This window comes from Symphalangus syndactylus, chromosome 6, assembly GCF_028878055.3.
Source record: "Symphalangus syndactylus isolate Jambi chromosome 6, NHGRI_mSymSyn1-v2.1_pri, whole genome shotgun sequence".
Classification (NCBI taxonomy): domain Eukaryota; kingdom Metazoa; phylum Chordata; class Mammalia; order Primates; family Hylobatidae; genus Symphalangus; species Symphalangus syndactylus.
The window spans coordinates 42,189,181-42,204,510 of NC_072428.2; the positions used below are offsets into that span (position 1 = coordinate 42,189,181).

A 15,330-nucleotide genomic window follows, 5' to 3' on the forward strand; every position below is an offset into this window, starting at 1 on the left:
TGGTTTCCCAAATAACACCTTCAACATGATAAAGAAGGGAAGTTTCTTAGCTAAAGGGTCTTCCTCAACTTGATTAAAGGCACTGATTTGAAATCTGTAATACTGAATATTACACTTAAAAGTAAAATAGTGTTCCCATTAAAATCTGGAATAAGCATGAATACTACTATGTAATACTGTACTAGAGGTGCTAGATGATAAACTAGAATATAAAAAAGAAACAAAAGGTATATATATAATGTTCGTTATTTTAAGATATGATCATTTACATCGGCAATCCCAAAAGAATGAAAGAATAAGCCATTAGAACTACCAAGAGAGTTCAGCAGTGTCCAAATTCAAACTTAAGGTACAAAAATCGATAGCTTTTCTAAACACAAGGGATCAAGGATTAGAAAGCACAACAAGACAAAGATCCCATTCACAAAAGAAATAAAACTATAAATTACCTATGTGGGGAAAAAGCCTCTCAAGAATGTGCAATCTAAATAAAGGGAAATTACAAAATTTTAAGAAGGATATGAAAGACCAAAATAAATGTGGAACATTCCATGTTTTTGACTGAGAATGCATCTTATGTATTCTGGGAAACTATTAATTCAGTGCAAAGCCATTCAAAATCCCAAAAAAGATTTTTTATCAAACACAACAAACTTATTCTACGATTTGTCAGGAATTAGAAATCTGCTTGAATGACCATGAACAGTTTGAACTAGAAGATTAATGAGTGATGACTTGCTATCAAAACATAACCATTTCAAACCATTTTACACTATAAAATGCTGTAAGTTTCATGGAAGAATACATAAAAAGATCAACAGAACAGACCAGGCCTGTATGAAAATTTTGCATTTAATGAAGTAGCATCTCAGCCCATCAAGGAAAGAAGAAACTGCTTGATAAATGGATGGGGGACAACTACCCATTTGGGGAAAAATAGGTAGATTTCAATTTCCCATCCGTGGTGGATATCTTTGATTTGTTCCTCTGGATACCTGCTCTACTCTTCTGCCCCCTAGTTAAAGACTGAGAATACTCCGTAAAGATTCTATCAATGGGCTCTATGTTCCTGTAGTTGGAGCCACACCAAAGGGAGAGCCCACAAGGAATTAGAGAAAGGAGTAGGGTTGGGATACCTGAGGCTAGTTGCTTCCCTTAACTGAAGGTCTTAGCTCCTGTAAAGGGGTGGTCCTCTCTACCCCATCTTTTCTGCCTTTTCCTTTTGCTTCTTCAGGCCCTGCTTGTATAGCCCTCCTTCACTGTTATTTTGCCCCCACCATTGTAAATAGACTTTTATTAAACTTTCCTCTGGCAACTCATTTTGAGCATGCCATCTATTTTCTGTGGTGGCTTATTAATATCATATCATTCACAACATTAAATTCCAGGAAGATTAAAGACCTACATTTATTTAAAAACCTATAAAATATGGGAATATATTTATAGCCTTAGGCATAGGAAAATTATTTTTGAACAAGACATAAAATCAAAATTCATAAAGGAAAGGATGGATACATTTGATTACATAAAAATTTCAAACTTTTGACTGATTAGACACCCACAAGCAAAGTTAAAAGAAAGGTAGAGAGAAATATTTGAAATTTACAACAAAGTGTCATTATCTGGACTACCTAAAGAGCAATTTTAAACATAAATATGTTCTGAATAAATCAAATTATATGTATGTAAATATATAAGATGTATTTACATATATTTATAAAAACATTTTATAAGCTATATTTTAAATATTTACATATATTAAAACAAAATTAAATGTATAATTAAATTTTTATTATTATTTTTTTTTAGATGGAGTCTCACTCTGTCTCTCAGACTGAATGGCAGTGGCAGGATCTCAGCTCACTGCAACCTCCGTCTCCTGGGTTCAAGTGATTCTCCTGCCTTGGCCTCCTGAGTAGCTGGGATTACAGGCGCCTGCCACCATACCTGGCTAATTTTTGTACTTTTAGAAGAGATGGGGTTTCACCATGTTGGCCAGGCTGGTCTCAAACTCCTGACCTCAGGTGATCTGCCCCCCTCGGCCTCCCAAAGTGCTGGGATCACAAGCAAGAGCCACCACGCCCGGCCATGTAAATCAATTTTTAAAAGACAGATTATTAAAAAATGGACAAGAATATGAATGGGCCATTCACACAATCTTTATGAATCTTAAAGATTGATAATACCAAGTGCCATTGAGCAAGTAAAGATTTAGGCTCTCTTGTTCACAGTCAGGGAGAGTGTTTAAGTTGGCAAGCTTTCTGGAGAAAAATCTGGCAGCATCTAATAAAATTATAAATGTGCATCCCTTATGATCCCATTTCTTGGCATCTACTGTAGATAATGGAAATTTGCTCAATAGGCAAGTATCAGGATATTCATCATAACATTATTTGTCATAGTAAGACACCAGAAACAATCTAAATGTCCATTAACTTTGGAATAATTAACATCCATACCATAGACATGAAGCAGTTAAAAAACAAAAAGAGGTAGCTTTGTATGTACTGACTCAGACATATCTCTAATACATCTTATTTAGTGAAAAACCATTCAAGTTCAGGACATTACATATAACATGATACCATTCGTGCAATCTTAAATTCCCACAGGAATGAAACTATGTGCTTTTATGATTACCTTCGTGAATGTAAAAGCAGAGATAAGTCTAAAGCATATAAACCAAATTGATTCTATTATTGCCTTTGTGTAGAAAACTGGAATTGAGAGAGATGCTATGGATTTTATTTGTTTGTTTATTTATTTGAGACGGGGTTTCACTCTGTCACCCAGGCTGGAGTGCAGTGGCACAGTCTCAGCTCACTGCAACTGCCACGCCTCAGATTCAAGTTATTCTCCTGCCTCAGCCTCCCGAGTATCTGGGACTACAGGTGTGCACCACCACGCCCAGCTAATTTTTGTATTTTTAGTAAAGACATGCCATGTTGACCAGGCTGGTCTTGAACTCCTTACCTCAAGTGATCTGCTTGCCTCAGCCTCCCAAAGTGCTGGGATTATAGGCATGAGCCACTGTGCCCAGCCAAGATGCCATGGATCTTTAACTTTTTCTTTATTCTGTATTTTTCTGTATTTTACTACTTTTTGTATTGTTTGAAATTTTACAATGTGAATGCACTTATGTCCTACCCATACAATTACTATTTCTTTAATAAATAGTTGTAGCTTATATATGATTCCTTCAGAGAAAAAATAAAAGAAAGGCAGAACATGGACTTTAATATTATATGGATTCATGACTTTAAAAAACTTGCCTAATTTCCCCAGGGCCTGTCTCCTCCTCTGTAAAATGGGAGTAGTTTTCTGTGAAGATCAAATTAGACAACGCCTGCTAGATGTGCACTGAGTTCTTGGTACACAGAAAGCATTGGTTGACTTTTTCTCTCTCCCTTATTTGACTTGTAAGAACCTCCAGGGTCAAGAACATACCTCCATTGTGTATATCCTGGGTGCCTGGGCTAATAGAAGCTCAGTTGCATTTGTTGGAAGAATGAGGGAATGAATAAGCCATACATGTTAATGGATAAACATATGTACCCATATGTTGATTGTTAATGGGTAAACAAGAGACGCCCTTCTGGCTCCCACCAAAAAGATCTAATGCTTCTGGGTTGTAAGAACAATAAATCAAAGAAAACCAGAGATCTGGGCCAGAGGGATGAGAGCTTTTAGAGCAGGAAGACTCTTCACATAGATCTGACATTTTCAGCCCATCTTCTTTAGAGCTCCAGGCTCTGTGGAGCCATTGGGCTGTCATGGGTAGTGGGATGGGCACTGAGGGCTAAGCTGGGAACCCAGTCTCTGGGCTAAGAGTGAATCTACTAACAGACAATAGCAAGGTTATTTATCACAGTGACCATAGTACTCTGACCCCCAGTCTCTGGGCCCCAGCAATTGATACAGAATATCAGGATTTGTCCAAGGAAGTGCCAACTACTCTATTTTTTGCCCTCACCACCTCCCCCACTTTCAACTCAGAACTAACCAGAGGAAGCCAAATATGCCCTCCAAACCAATCACATAAGACGCTCCACTTGTAGTTAGCCTGCCTCCAGCTTCCTCATGCCAAGGAACCTCCAATCAGTCTTCTCTTGTTTTCACTAGAAGGCTTTCCCAGTCCTCTGCCTGCCTTTGAGACTCTGCCAAATTCTAGTAATGGCAGCTGACTCTCTTGTTATACAACAGGCTCTGAACACACAGTCTCTGTTCTCATTTCAGGGGTCTTTGTTCATTTCCACAAGGCCATCTCCCACATCTCAACTAGATACTATAGACATGTTATATATTGACACTTATAGATATGATTTCATGTTTTAAAATTCTACTGATTTTTTCTTAATGACCAGTGTAGATTAATGCCAAGAGCCAAACTGCTCAAGGAATCTGAGGAAGGATGCTCAGCTTGCATTAAACTAAGAAAGAAACAAATAATGTCCAGACAGATGGCGGCAAAGGGAGGCCAGACAATGACAGGGCTGAGTCTGGACAATGGACAGATACTTCAGAGACTCTGTAGGGTTTTTTCTATAAGCCAAGCACAGTGGAAGTCTAAGAACTGCAGGGACTGCAATGCCTAGGTGGGCTTTCTTATCAGCATCTCCTCAGGGGTGGGCTGGAGTTAACCACAGTTGTAAATCTGTCAAAATGACTATATTTGACAAATGAACCAAATACATAAATAAGACCTTAGAGGATTTAAAAAAAGAGAAAGGCTGTTGGGAAGGTCTCAGTGCCTACTTCCATTAAAAAAAAAAAAGTGACTTCTTGGATGCTAGGACTGGAACCCTGTCCATCTACCCATGACTAATTTGCTGGTATGAAATCCTAACATTCTCAGCATCATTCCATATAGGACTTCAAACCTATTTAAAATAGATTATGGCTGTGTTTCACCAAACTGTGAATGTTAATAGATGTCACCATAAAAAAGGAGCTTTATAATCAAATAAGTTTGGAAAATACTGGGTGAAACCAAATTAAACAGATTTTTTTTTTGCCAGGACTTTGCAAAACCTTCATTACGCTAGTATTATGAATCTGTAAGAAGGGTATCTAGTACATAGCATTTTGCAAACATTTGACCACAGAAATCATTTTCCTGCCCATCTATTTCCATTTCCCAAACCATCATTCTGTGGCACATAAGTTTGGAGAAACAGGTTTGAGACAATATTACCTTTCAGAGGAAAACTGCTTTGGCTGGTTAATACCTTTTATCACCTATTATAACTCACTGAAAGGAGGGTCAGGAGGCCAGATAGGAAGTGGCACCAGAGGGCCATTTTGATGGGCAAGGAAGAAGATAGCATCATAAAGCAGAGCTCAGGGCTAATGGAGGTCACATGTGGGTCTGAGGGCAGCCTAAGCACAGTTTAAGGATTCTAGGTGCTATATGTTCTGAGAAAAGAAAAAGTTTAAATTCCAGGTGGAAAAAGTCAAAGATTATCTTCACCTGGTTTGTAATTTTTCTTAACCAGCCCTAATACAATTATCTCTAGTAGGACAGGGTGGCCAGGAGAATCATCCTATTTGATGAAAATAGAGATTCTAGCAAATGAATCTTTATGGAGCACCTCGCCAATGATAGTCTATGGTGCTATTGAGAATTCAGATAAGGGAGGGCAGAGAGACGATGCAACTTTCTGATGCTCAGTAAAGAATTTTTTTTTTTCCTGCAATCACACCACAGTCTTTGATAACTGCAGGAAAGGATTCCATGTTTACTTACTTCAGAATCACGCAGCCTGTTCCTGCTGGTGGCGCTATCCAAAACACCTGGATCCGCGTCCTCCTCCGTGGAGTGCTTTCAGTGACTGCAACAGGGCAATTGCTCATAAACTGTGTTTCTTCTTCGTCTATGATCTACGGAAAACCAGTGCGAAATAAATACATGCAACATCATTTTGAGAGAGCGCTTAAGCTTCTGAGTTGGTACTTCCTTAACTTTATTTTTAAACTTGTCATTTTATGTTAACAACTCTGTATCCCCAGGCACCAGAATAGCACTTGGCATAAAGTCCCAGTCAACGCTTGTTGAATGAATTAACATTGTATGAGGACATAGATTGGGCACATCTTTGCTCTCTGGGACCAAATCTTGTGTCAGCGCTTTGACAAATTAACCACTAGGTGATGATCTTGCTTATTTCAATAGAACAACCCGTGTCCCACTTTGGGGAAGAAGGAGGATGGGAGAGGGGTGATCCAAATCAAACACTATATAGCAAAACTTTGTAACTCAGCTACAGTTTTATAACTTAAAATGTTAAAACACCCTTTTGGAGGAAGTATAGCAAAGTATATAAAGTCTCCCAGTTTCATAGCACTTTTTACTAGCCCAGTTCCTACTTCCTTAATCTGTGCATTATATTTACTAATCAGTATTCTCCCAAATTAACCATCAAAGTTTCCTATGATGCTACAAACAAGATGGTAGCCTTTCTCATTCCCCAAGGATGTTCCAGCTCTTCTCCTGCCTGTTGCTTCTGGGCCTCCTGTGGTACTTCCCTATCCCTCTTGCAGAACTATAGTATATTAGATCTGAAAGGATCTTTTGGGAGAAATAATCTAAATCCAATTGGTTTTAAGTGCCAACTCCAATGAATTGGTAGTAGCAGTATCATGAATAGTGTTGATAGCATTAATAGATAACATTCATTGAGTGTTTAATATGTGCTAGGCACTAAGTTAAGTGCTTTATCTGAATTAATCTTCAAAACACAATCTTATTATTATACATATATTGTATTTATTTTACTTTTAAAAATTCCTTTTCTTTTTAGGACAACAGACAAAAGGAATGAAGTCACTCAAATGCCATAGCTTATCATATAATTTTATCACTGGACAAAGCAAAGACCATTTTCTATTACTTTTTATCTTTCTACTCTTTATCCTACTTCCATTTTTCCTCCTCTACTTAGCACTCGCTCCTATTTAACATGTGTTGTTCTGAGTGTGTGTGTATTATTTAGAATTGTTTTGTGTTTTAATAGTTCTTTCATTCAACTTTATGCTTTTGAGCTATATCATTGTTACTACATGTAAATGTAATTTGTTTATGACTGTTGCCTAGTATTCCATTGTATGCATAGATCACATTTTATGTAACCATTCTTCCAGTGAGGGGCACTTAGCTGACTTCTAGTTCCTTGTCTCTACAAATATCGATGTAATGAAAAAACTCATGCTGCTGTACTTGTGATCAGAGTTTCTCAGCAAGATTGATAATGTAGGATTGCTAAGTTGTGGGTATAGTCATATTAATTTCACTAAGAACGGCAGAATAGCTATACCTTTTATTCTATCAGCTATGTACTAGTGTTCCTAATTTCCCCCATATCCTCACCAGTACTTATTACTGGACTAATTGTTTCCAATCTGATGCTTATAATGTAGTACCTTATTTTAATATTACTACTTTTGGTCATCTTCACAAATTCATCAGGTTTGCCTTTCTGCAAGTTGTCTACTCAAAATCTTTGCCAGTGGATTTTATTGTCTTTTTCTTGCTGTTTTAGGGGATTTTCTAGACATGAATACCTCAACATTTACAAATATCTTTTCCTTTCTGGCACCCAGAGGTTAGTCTTACCTTTGGAATTCTTCATTTAACAGAAATAACTTTCTTCTAGTCAAATTCATCAACTTATCTCCTATGGCTTGCACTTTTATGATCTTGCCTAAAGAAACTGAGATCATATAGGTATTCTCCAATATTTTCTTTCATTAGCTTTATAACTTTCCCTTTCACATTTAGGTCTTCAATCTATTTGGAGTTTATTTTTTAATACAATAGAGTAGGGATCCAACTTCATTTTTTAAAAAAAATTAATAAATTTTATTTTCTTAGAGCACTTTTAGGTTCACAGCAAAACTGAGTGGAAAGTACAGGATTATCCCACATATTCCCTGCCCCTTCACCCCTAAACACACACACACACACACACAGTCTCCCTCACTATCAACATCATATGTTAGAATGATACATTTGTTACAATCAATGAGCCTATATTAACTATCATTATCCTGCAAAATCCACAGTTTACATTATGCTGCTCTCCTGGTATTGTACATTTTATGGGTTTTGACAAATGTATAAGGAGATGTATCCACCATTGTAGTATCATATAAAATAGTTTCACTGGCCCAGAAATCCTCTGTGCTCTTCTTATTCATCCGTTGTTCTTCCCAACCACTAATCTTTTCTATCTCCAGTTTCGCTTTTTCCTGAATGTCATAGAATTGGAATCATACAGTATGTAGCTTTTCCAGACTGACTTCTTTCACTTAGTAATATGCATTTAAGTTTCCTCTCTGTATTTTCATGACTTAATAGCTCATTTATTTTTTAGCACTGAATGACATCTGATTGTCTGAAAGGACCACTGTTTATCCACTCACCTGTGGAAGGATATCTTGGTTACTTCTGAGTTTTGGCAATTATGAATAAAGCTGTTATAAACATCCATGTGCAGGTTTTTGGGTGGACACAAAATTTTTAGTTCATTTGGGTAAATACCAAGGAGCACAGTTGCTGGATCATATGGTAATAGTATATTTAGATTTAACTGCCAAACTGTCTTCCAAAGCAGCTTTACCATTTTGCATTTCCGCCAGCAACAATTAGAGTTCCTGTTGTTCCACATCCTCCATGGGATTTGGTATCGTCATTGTGTTGGATTTTGGCCATTCTAATAGATGTATAGTGGTATCTCATTATTGTTTTAATTTGTAACACCCTAATGAGGTATGATGTTGAACATATTTTTATTTGCTTACTTGCCATCTGTATATTTTCTTTGGTGAGGTTTCTGTTTGGGTCTTTTACCATTTTTTATTTGGGTTGTTCACTTTCTTAATGTTGAGTTTTTGTTTTTTTTGAGATGGAGTCTCATTCTATTGCCCAGGCTGGAGTGCAGTGGTGCTATCTCAGCTCACTGCAACCTCTGCCTCCCAGGTTCAAGCAATTCTCCTGCCTCAGCCTTCCAAGTAGCTAGGATTACAGGTGCCCACCACCATGTCTGACTAATTTTTTTGTAGTTTTAGTAGAGATGGGGTTTCACTATGTTGGCCAGGCTGTTTTTGAACTCCTGATCTCAAGTGGTCTGCCCACCTTGGCCTCCCAAAGTGCTAGGATTAAAGGCATGAGCTGCCACGCCCAGTTGTTATTTTTTATTTTTTTTTTGGGACAGAGTCCCACTCTGTCACCCAGGCTAGAGTGCAGTGGCACAATCTCGGCTCACTGCAACCCCTGCCTCCCAGGTTCAAGTGATTCTCCTGCCTCAGCCTCCCAAGTAGCTGGGATTACAGGCGTGTGCCACTACACCATGTTGGCCAGGCTGGTCTCAAACTCCTGATCTCAAGTGATCCGCCTGCCTTGGCCTCCCAAACTGCTGGAATTATAGGCATGAGCCACTGTGCTTGGCCCTTAATGTTGAGTTTTAAGAGTTTTTTGCATATTTTGGATAGTAGTTCTTTATCAGATATGTCTTTTGCAAATACTTTCTTCAAATCTGTGGCTTGTCTTCTCATTCTCTTGACAGTGTCTTTCACAGAGCAAAAGTTTTAAATTTTAAATTTAAGTTTTAAGTTAAATAAGTTTAAGTTAAATTTAAGTTTTAAATTTTAATGAAGTCCAACTTATCAATTATTTCTTTCATGGATAATGCTTTTGGTGTGGTACTTAAAAAATCACTGCCATATCCAATGTCACCTAGGTTTTCTTCTGTTGTCTTCCAGGAGTTTTATAGTTCTGCATTTTACACTTAGGTCTGTAATCCGTTTTGAGTTAATTTTTGTGAGGGGTGTAAGGTCTATGCCTAGATTCTTTTTTTTTTTCTACATGTGGATATGCAGTTGCTTCAGCACCATTTGTTGAAACGACTATCTTTGCTCTATTATATTACCTTTACTCCTTTGTCAAAGATCAGTTGACTATATTTGTGTGGGTCTATTTCTGGGCTTTTTATTATATTCCATTGCTCTGTTAGACTATTTTTTTACTAATACCACACTGTCTTGGTCCCATCCCATCTTCTCAACTCTAACAAATTCTCCTTACTCTTCTCTGAATTTAACTTGTGCTCCAACTGAATTGCTCTTGTTGTCTTTTAAGCACATTCAAATCTCTCCCATTAAAAAGCTGAGACCTTATTTAACCCTTCATCCCCCTCCAGTTACGGTCTTATCTCTCTCTTCATCACAATCAAATTACTTGAATAAGGTAGCTATACTTACTGTCTTCACTTCACCTCCCACTTATTCATCAACCCAGTTCTGTGTATTTTCAGGCCACATTGCACTACCAAAATAACTCTAGTTAAGCCTCTGCAATGCTTAATCCAATGGATCCTATGTCATCCTTCTTCTCAACCGACTCTCCTCCCTTGCCTTCTGTGCCATAGCTCCTTCTTGGTGCCCTCCCCCAACTTCCCCCATCCACTCTCTCTACTTTCTTTGGCTGCTCATCTTCCACTACCGGCCTTTAAATTTGAATTTGCTCAAGGTTCAGTCGTAAACCTTCTCCTGTTCTGACTTGATTCTTTATCTGTAGGTGATCTCATTCAACTCATGGCTTTAATTACTACCTCTGTATAGATGATTCATTCGTTTATATTTCTAGTGTTGGCTGCTTATCTGAGTTCCAGGCATGTATCTTCAACTTTCTATCTTTTACTTGCATTTACCTTTTGATATATCAGAAACACCTCAAATCTACCCTGTTAATAACTAACCTAACCATTAACCATCTTCCCTCTAACCTGGTCCTACTCCAATTGTGCAAGTCAGAAACCCTGGAGGTCATCCTTGGCTCTTCCTTGCCTTCATCCTCCATTTTTAAATGTTGTCCATCTTACCTTCCAAATATCTCCTGAACATCTACCACCATTCTTACTATTACCCTGGACTAAGCTACATCATTTCTTCTCTGAACTAATGTAAAATCATTCTGTCTTTATATACTCTCTCGTCTTTCTCCAATTTGTTATCTATACTGCAAGCCACAGTGGCCTTTTAAAAACACAAATATCAATACAATATAATATCTCCTTCCTCAGAGTATTTCAACAGCTTTTCATTGCTTTCAGAATCTAGACTGAAATCCTACACAGAGGCTAGTTTCTGCCTCCCTGCCTCTAGCCTCACATTGTGCCATCTTCCTCCTTGCTTCCTGCATTTGTACACTGGTCATGTGTCTTCTCCTGCCAAGGCCTGGTCAATTCCTATTTCCAAAGCCTTTTTAAAAATAATCATCATTTCATCATCACTTTGCAAGGTAGCTGGTACTTATAAGTGTGCACTGTAAGAATGAAGTGTAGTAGGCTGGCTGGGCATGGTGGCTCATGCCTGTAACCCCAGCACTTTGGGAGGCCAAGGCAGGAGGATTGCTTGAGCTTAGGAGTTTGAGATCAGCCTGGGTAACATAGTGAGGCCCCATCTCTATACAAAAAATAAAAAATTAGCCAGCTGTGATGGTGCACACTTGTGGTCTCAGCTACTTGGGAGGCTGAGGTAGAAGGATTGCTTAAACTCAGGAAGTTGAGGCTACAGTGAGCTGTGATTTTGCCACTGCACTCCAGTCTGGTTGACAGAGTGAGACCCTGTCCTAAAAAAAAAAAAAAAGAACTAAGTATACTTGCCTCCTCCCTTTGGTTGTGAGGTTCCTGGCTATATGATTTGGCCACAGTATGTGTCTCAGCTCCTTTAATTAGATAATTCCCTGGACTTCCTTCTGAATTTGGACTTTGTTTCCCTAGATGGTTATTAATAGCCTTAATAATAATAATAGCATTTTTGAGCACTTTCTCTTGATGAAGACCTTTACATATATGATTTCCATTCCCTCGAACACTGAAAAATAAGCATTATTAAACCCACCCCTCAGGAAACTACTGTTATGCAGATGGGTTCAACAACCTGTCCAAAGTCCCAGAATGGCAGAGCTGGGGCTTGAGGTCAGCCCTACTTGGCCATAATGTCCATGCTCTTTCCCCTATGCTACAGTCCCTAATAGTGCCATATCCTTTATGATAGGCAGGAAATTTCTCTCTAGCCAATCCTAGTCCCATGAAACCACATACACTGGACTAACCCACAACAAAAGACCCCACTCCACTCCAACATACACATAAGTACTTGGTAAAAGTGAATAGTACTTTTGCTTCATATTTTCTTAACAGGTTCTTAGACTCCCTTCTGCAACTTCGTTGATGTGAGGATAGGTTTCCAAACAATGTGATTTTCTTGGACTTGCAGAACAGTGAGTCCAGTGAGGACCCTGTTTGCTGATGGCCGCAGAGAACTTTGGCAGGAATTTTTAATCCTAAGTCTTTACAATGCTTGGGAAGGTTCTGGATGACTACACTGGGAAAGCCAAAAGGCACTCATATTTAGTCAACATTTATTATCTGCCAGGTACCTAGCATGGTCATATCACTGGACCTTTGATAGGAATAGAAGATTTTACAGATGAGGAACTGGAGCTCAGAGTGATCTGTCTGGATTCAGACCCAAGGCTGTCTGAAGCCAAAGTCCATGCTCTTTCCAGGTGAACTCTGATCAAGATCCCAGAGGGACATAAGACTAAGATACTTGGCCCAGAAGTGAAACAAAAAAGAATGTTCTCCAATCCATAGAAGCTACCTCAGGTAAATACGGTTGTTTATCCACAACCTCAGTTGCCAGATGGTAATTAAGCATTGAACAGAAGGAGTTATTTCTCTGGATCCAGAGAATCCTCCAAACATTGTTTGCTTCTCAGAAAATATCAGCTTCTTCTGAAAAGCCTTGTGCTGTCAGAACCTGCTCTCAAACCTCCTCGCAACCCCAAATGTCTCTACACTTGTCATCTAGAGTGGGTCTCAGAATCCTACCATGTTAGCTTCCAACTAAATGACAGTCATTCATTTCAATCTATGATTTCTTTTTACCTAAAACAGAAAATTAAAACATATTACAATGGAGTGGTTGTGTCTAGTAATAGTATTATGGGTGATTTTTATTTCCTTTGTATAATTTTTGTGTTTTCTAAATTTTCAACAATGATGATATATTACTTTAGATGAAGAGGTTATACATTTTTCTTTTTATAAATGGGATCTTACTATGTTGCCCAGGCTGGCTGTGAACTCTTGGGCTCAAGTAATCCTCTCACTTCTGCCTCCTGAGTAGCTTGGATGATAGGTATATGCCACCACACCCAGCTTAATATTTTTAAAGGACCTAATTACAACATTCTAATGAGAACATTTCTATTTTATATATAGGTTTAAATAAACCTTCTTGGGTTAAGTTTAAGTTTAAAGTCACTTTGGGAGAGATTTGCTGATAAGGCAGCTGCTTGACTCCTTGCAAGAGAGGGAGAAATCTTAATCTGTGACTGGTTCCCATCCAGCCAGGTGAGACAACCCAGATATCCACCAAGTTTAGACAGGTAGACAAGGTTTGATTTCCCCAGTACTTGTCAGCCTACAGTTAAAGCAACTGGTTGGGTATCTGGTCATGAATATGCCTTTCCAAATATCAGGGGCATTTTAAGCTAATAGAATTATTTTTCTAGGCTTCTAAAACTTTTCATTGAACTCAGTCTTAGTCCTAAATCACATGCCATACCCATTTTGAAATCTACATCATGACCCATCTTTACTCTGAGGGTGCCTACTCTTCCCTCAGTCTATTTATGGGCTTTTCTTTTTCAGATCTGAACATACAACCCTTCTTCCCTAAATCTAATCTTGATTCCCCTCCTCAACTCTGATCTGGATTATCTCCCCTGACACGTCACCTCCTCACACTTTCTGGTCCAACAGACACAAGCCTCAAGGTCCCAGATGAAGTTGCGAGCGTTCTAACACATGGGTGGGCCATGGCAGTGAGACATCTTGGAGAATACTATTCCAAAGTCCACATAAGTGGCATCTGGGACATTTGTCTTCAGGAAGCAGAGCCCCAGACACAGAGGTCAGGACTAGTGGTCAGGTCAGGGTTCCAGTTTCCACATGAGAATCAAGGAGAAGTCAGATAATTAGAACAGGAACTTGGAATAGCATCCACAGCAGGAAACTGGTCCCATGAACACGGGCTTGGAGCAGAGTGAGCAGGAGAGGCTAGTCTTAGAAACTGGGCCTTGGGATAAGAAGGGACATCTTCTGTGGGGGATGTGAGATGTGATTAAGGGAACAACTCAGGGAACTCAGTGGTCACTGCTGAGGCACCACGACCAAAGTTTCCTATCAGGGATAGTGGTGTGATAACCCCCAATTGAGGACAGCAGCTTCTGGTCTGGGTATGTGGGTACTGGGTGGGCTGGGTCTGAAGAACAGGGCATTGGGACATCTAAATATGAACTGTTGAGTCAGGGAGTATAGGGGGCACTGAAGTTAGGGACCAGGGTAGGGAATGAGGGAAGACATGTGCTATGACACCACCTTATAAATATTTCTTCTCTAGAGGTGTCATGAGAAGTAGTGTGGTAGAGTAAAAAGTAGATGAATGTTTGAGGCAGGTAGATTTGGACTAAATCATGGCTCTGCCGCTTTCTAATTAGAAGACTTTGACCACACCAAGCTACTTGGTCTGTTTTCCCATCTGCAAAATGAGGATGATAATATCCATCTTGCTTGATGGACAGAAGGAATAGATGAGATAGTATTGACGAAGCAGCCAGCAGCTGTTAACAGGCCCTTGGTATGTTGTGGTTCCCCTTGTGTGCCATGCACCCCTCTCCTAACCAGTCGTGGCCCACATCCCCAGAGGGAAGCATTAACATCACAGGCTGGCTAATACGGGAGGAAGACACTTTTAAGAGGAGAAACAAATAAGCTTCTTATAATTACTCTATACAGATATTTGTTCATCGTAGAAAATCAGAAAACGTAGGGAAGCAAAAATATGAAACAAACATTCCTGATCATTCTACCACCCCAAGATAGTTATTAATATTTTGGTGTGTATCATTTTAGATTATGCATACATACACATATAAAAATGCAATTCTAAAAGACAGGATTAAAGTATGCTTCCTATGTTATAACTCGTCATTTCACAACATATCATGAACATATTTCTTTTCCATTTAATGTACAATCCCAATAAAATTTTTAATGGCAGCATAATAGCTCATCTTATGTTTGGTCCACATTTTACCTAACAAACCTCAGCATGTTGAACATTTCCTTGTTTATAATTTGGGGCTATTATGAGCCCCCTTAGCTAAATTTGACATCTTAAGTTTTTTCTGGAAATGAAATTAATGCAGTTTATTATTGCCGAATCCGCCCAGGAAGGGCTTTCTAACTACTTCAGTAAAAC

At 38.7% G+C, this 15,330-nt stretch overlaps 1 protein-coding gene across 1 annotated transcript in view; it reads right to left on the minus strand.

Annotated features, from left to right (window-relative positions):
- Window positions 1–15,330, minus strand: part of SPON1 (spondin 1) — a 309,159-nt gene that overhangs the window by 222,148 nt on the left and 71,681 nt on the right. Inside the window, exon 3 of the mRNA XM_055282345.2 lies at window positions 5,747–5,880. Coding sequence (XP_055138320.1) covers window positions 5,747–5,880 — 134 coding nt within the window. The remainder of the gene's footprint in view (window positions 1–5,746; window positions 5,881–15,330) is intronic.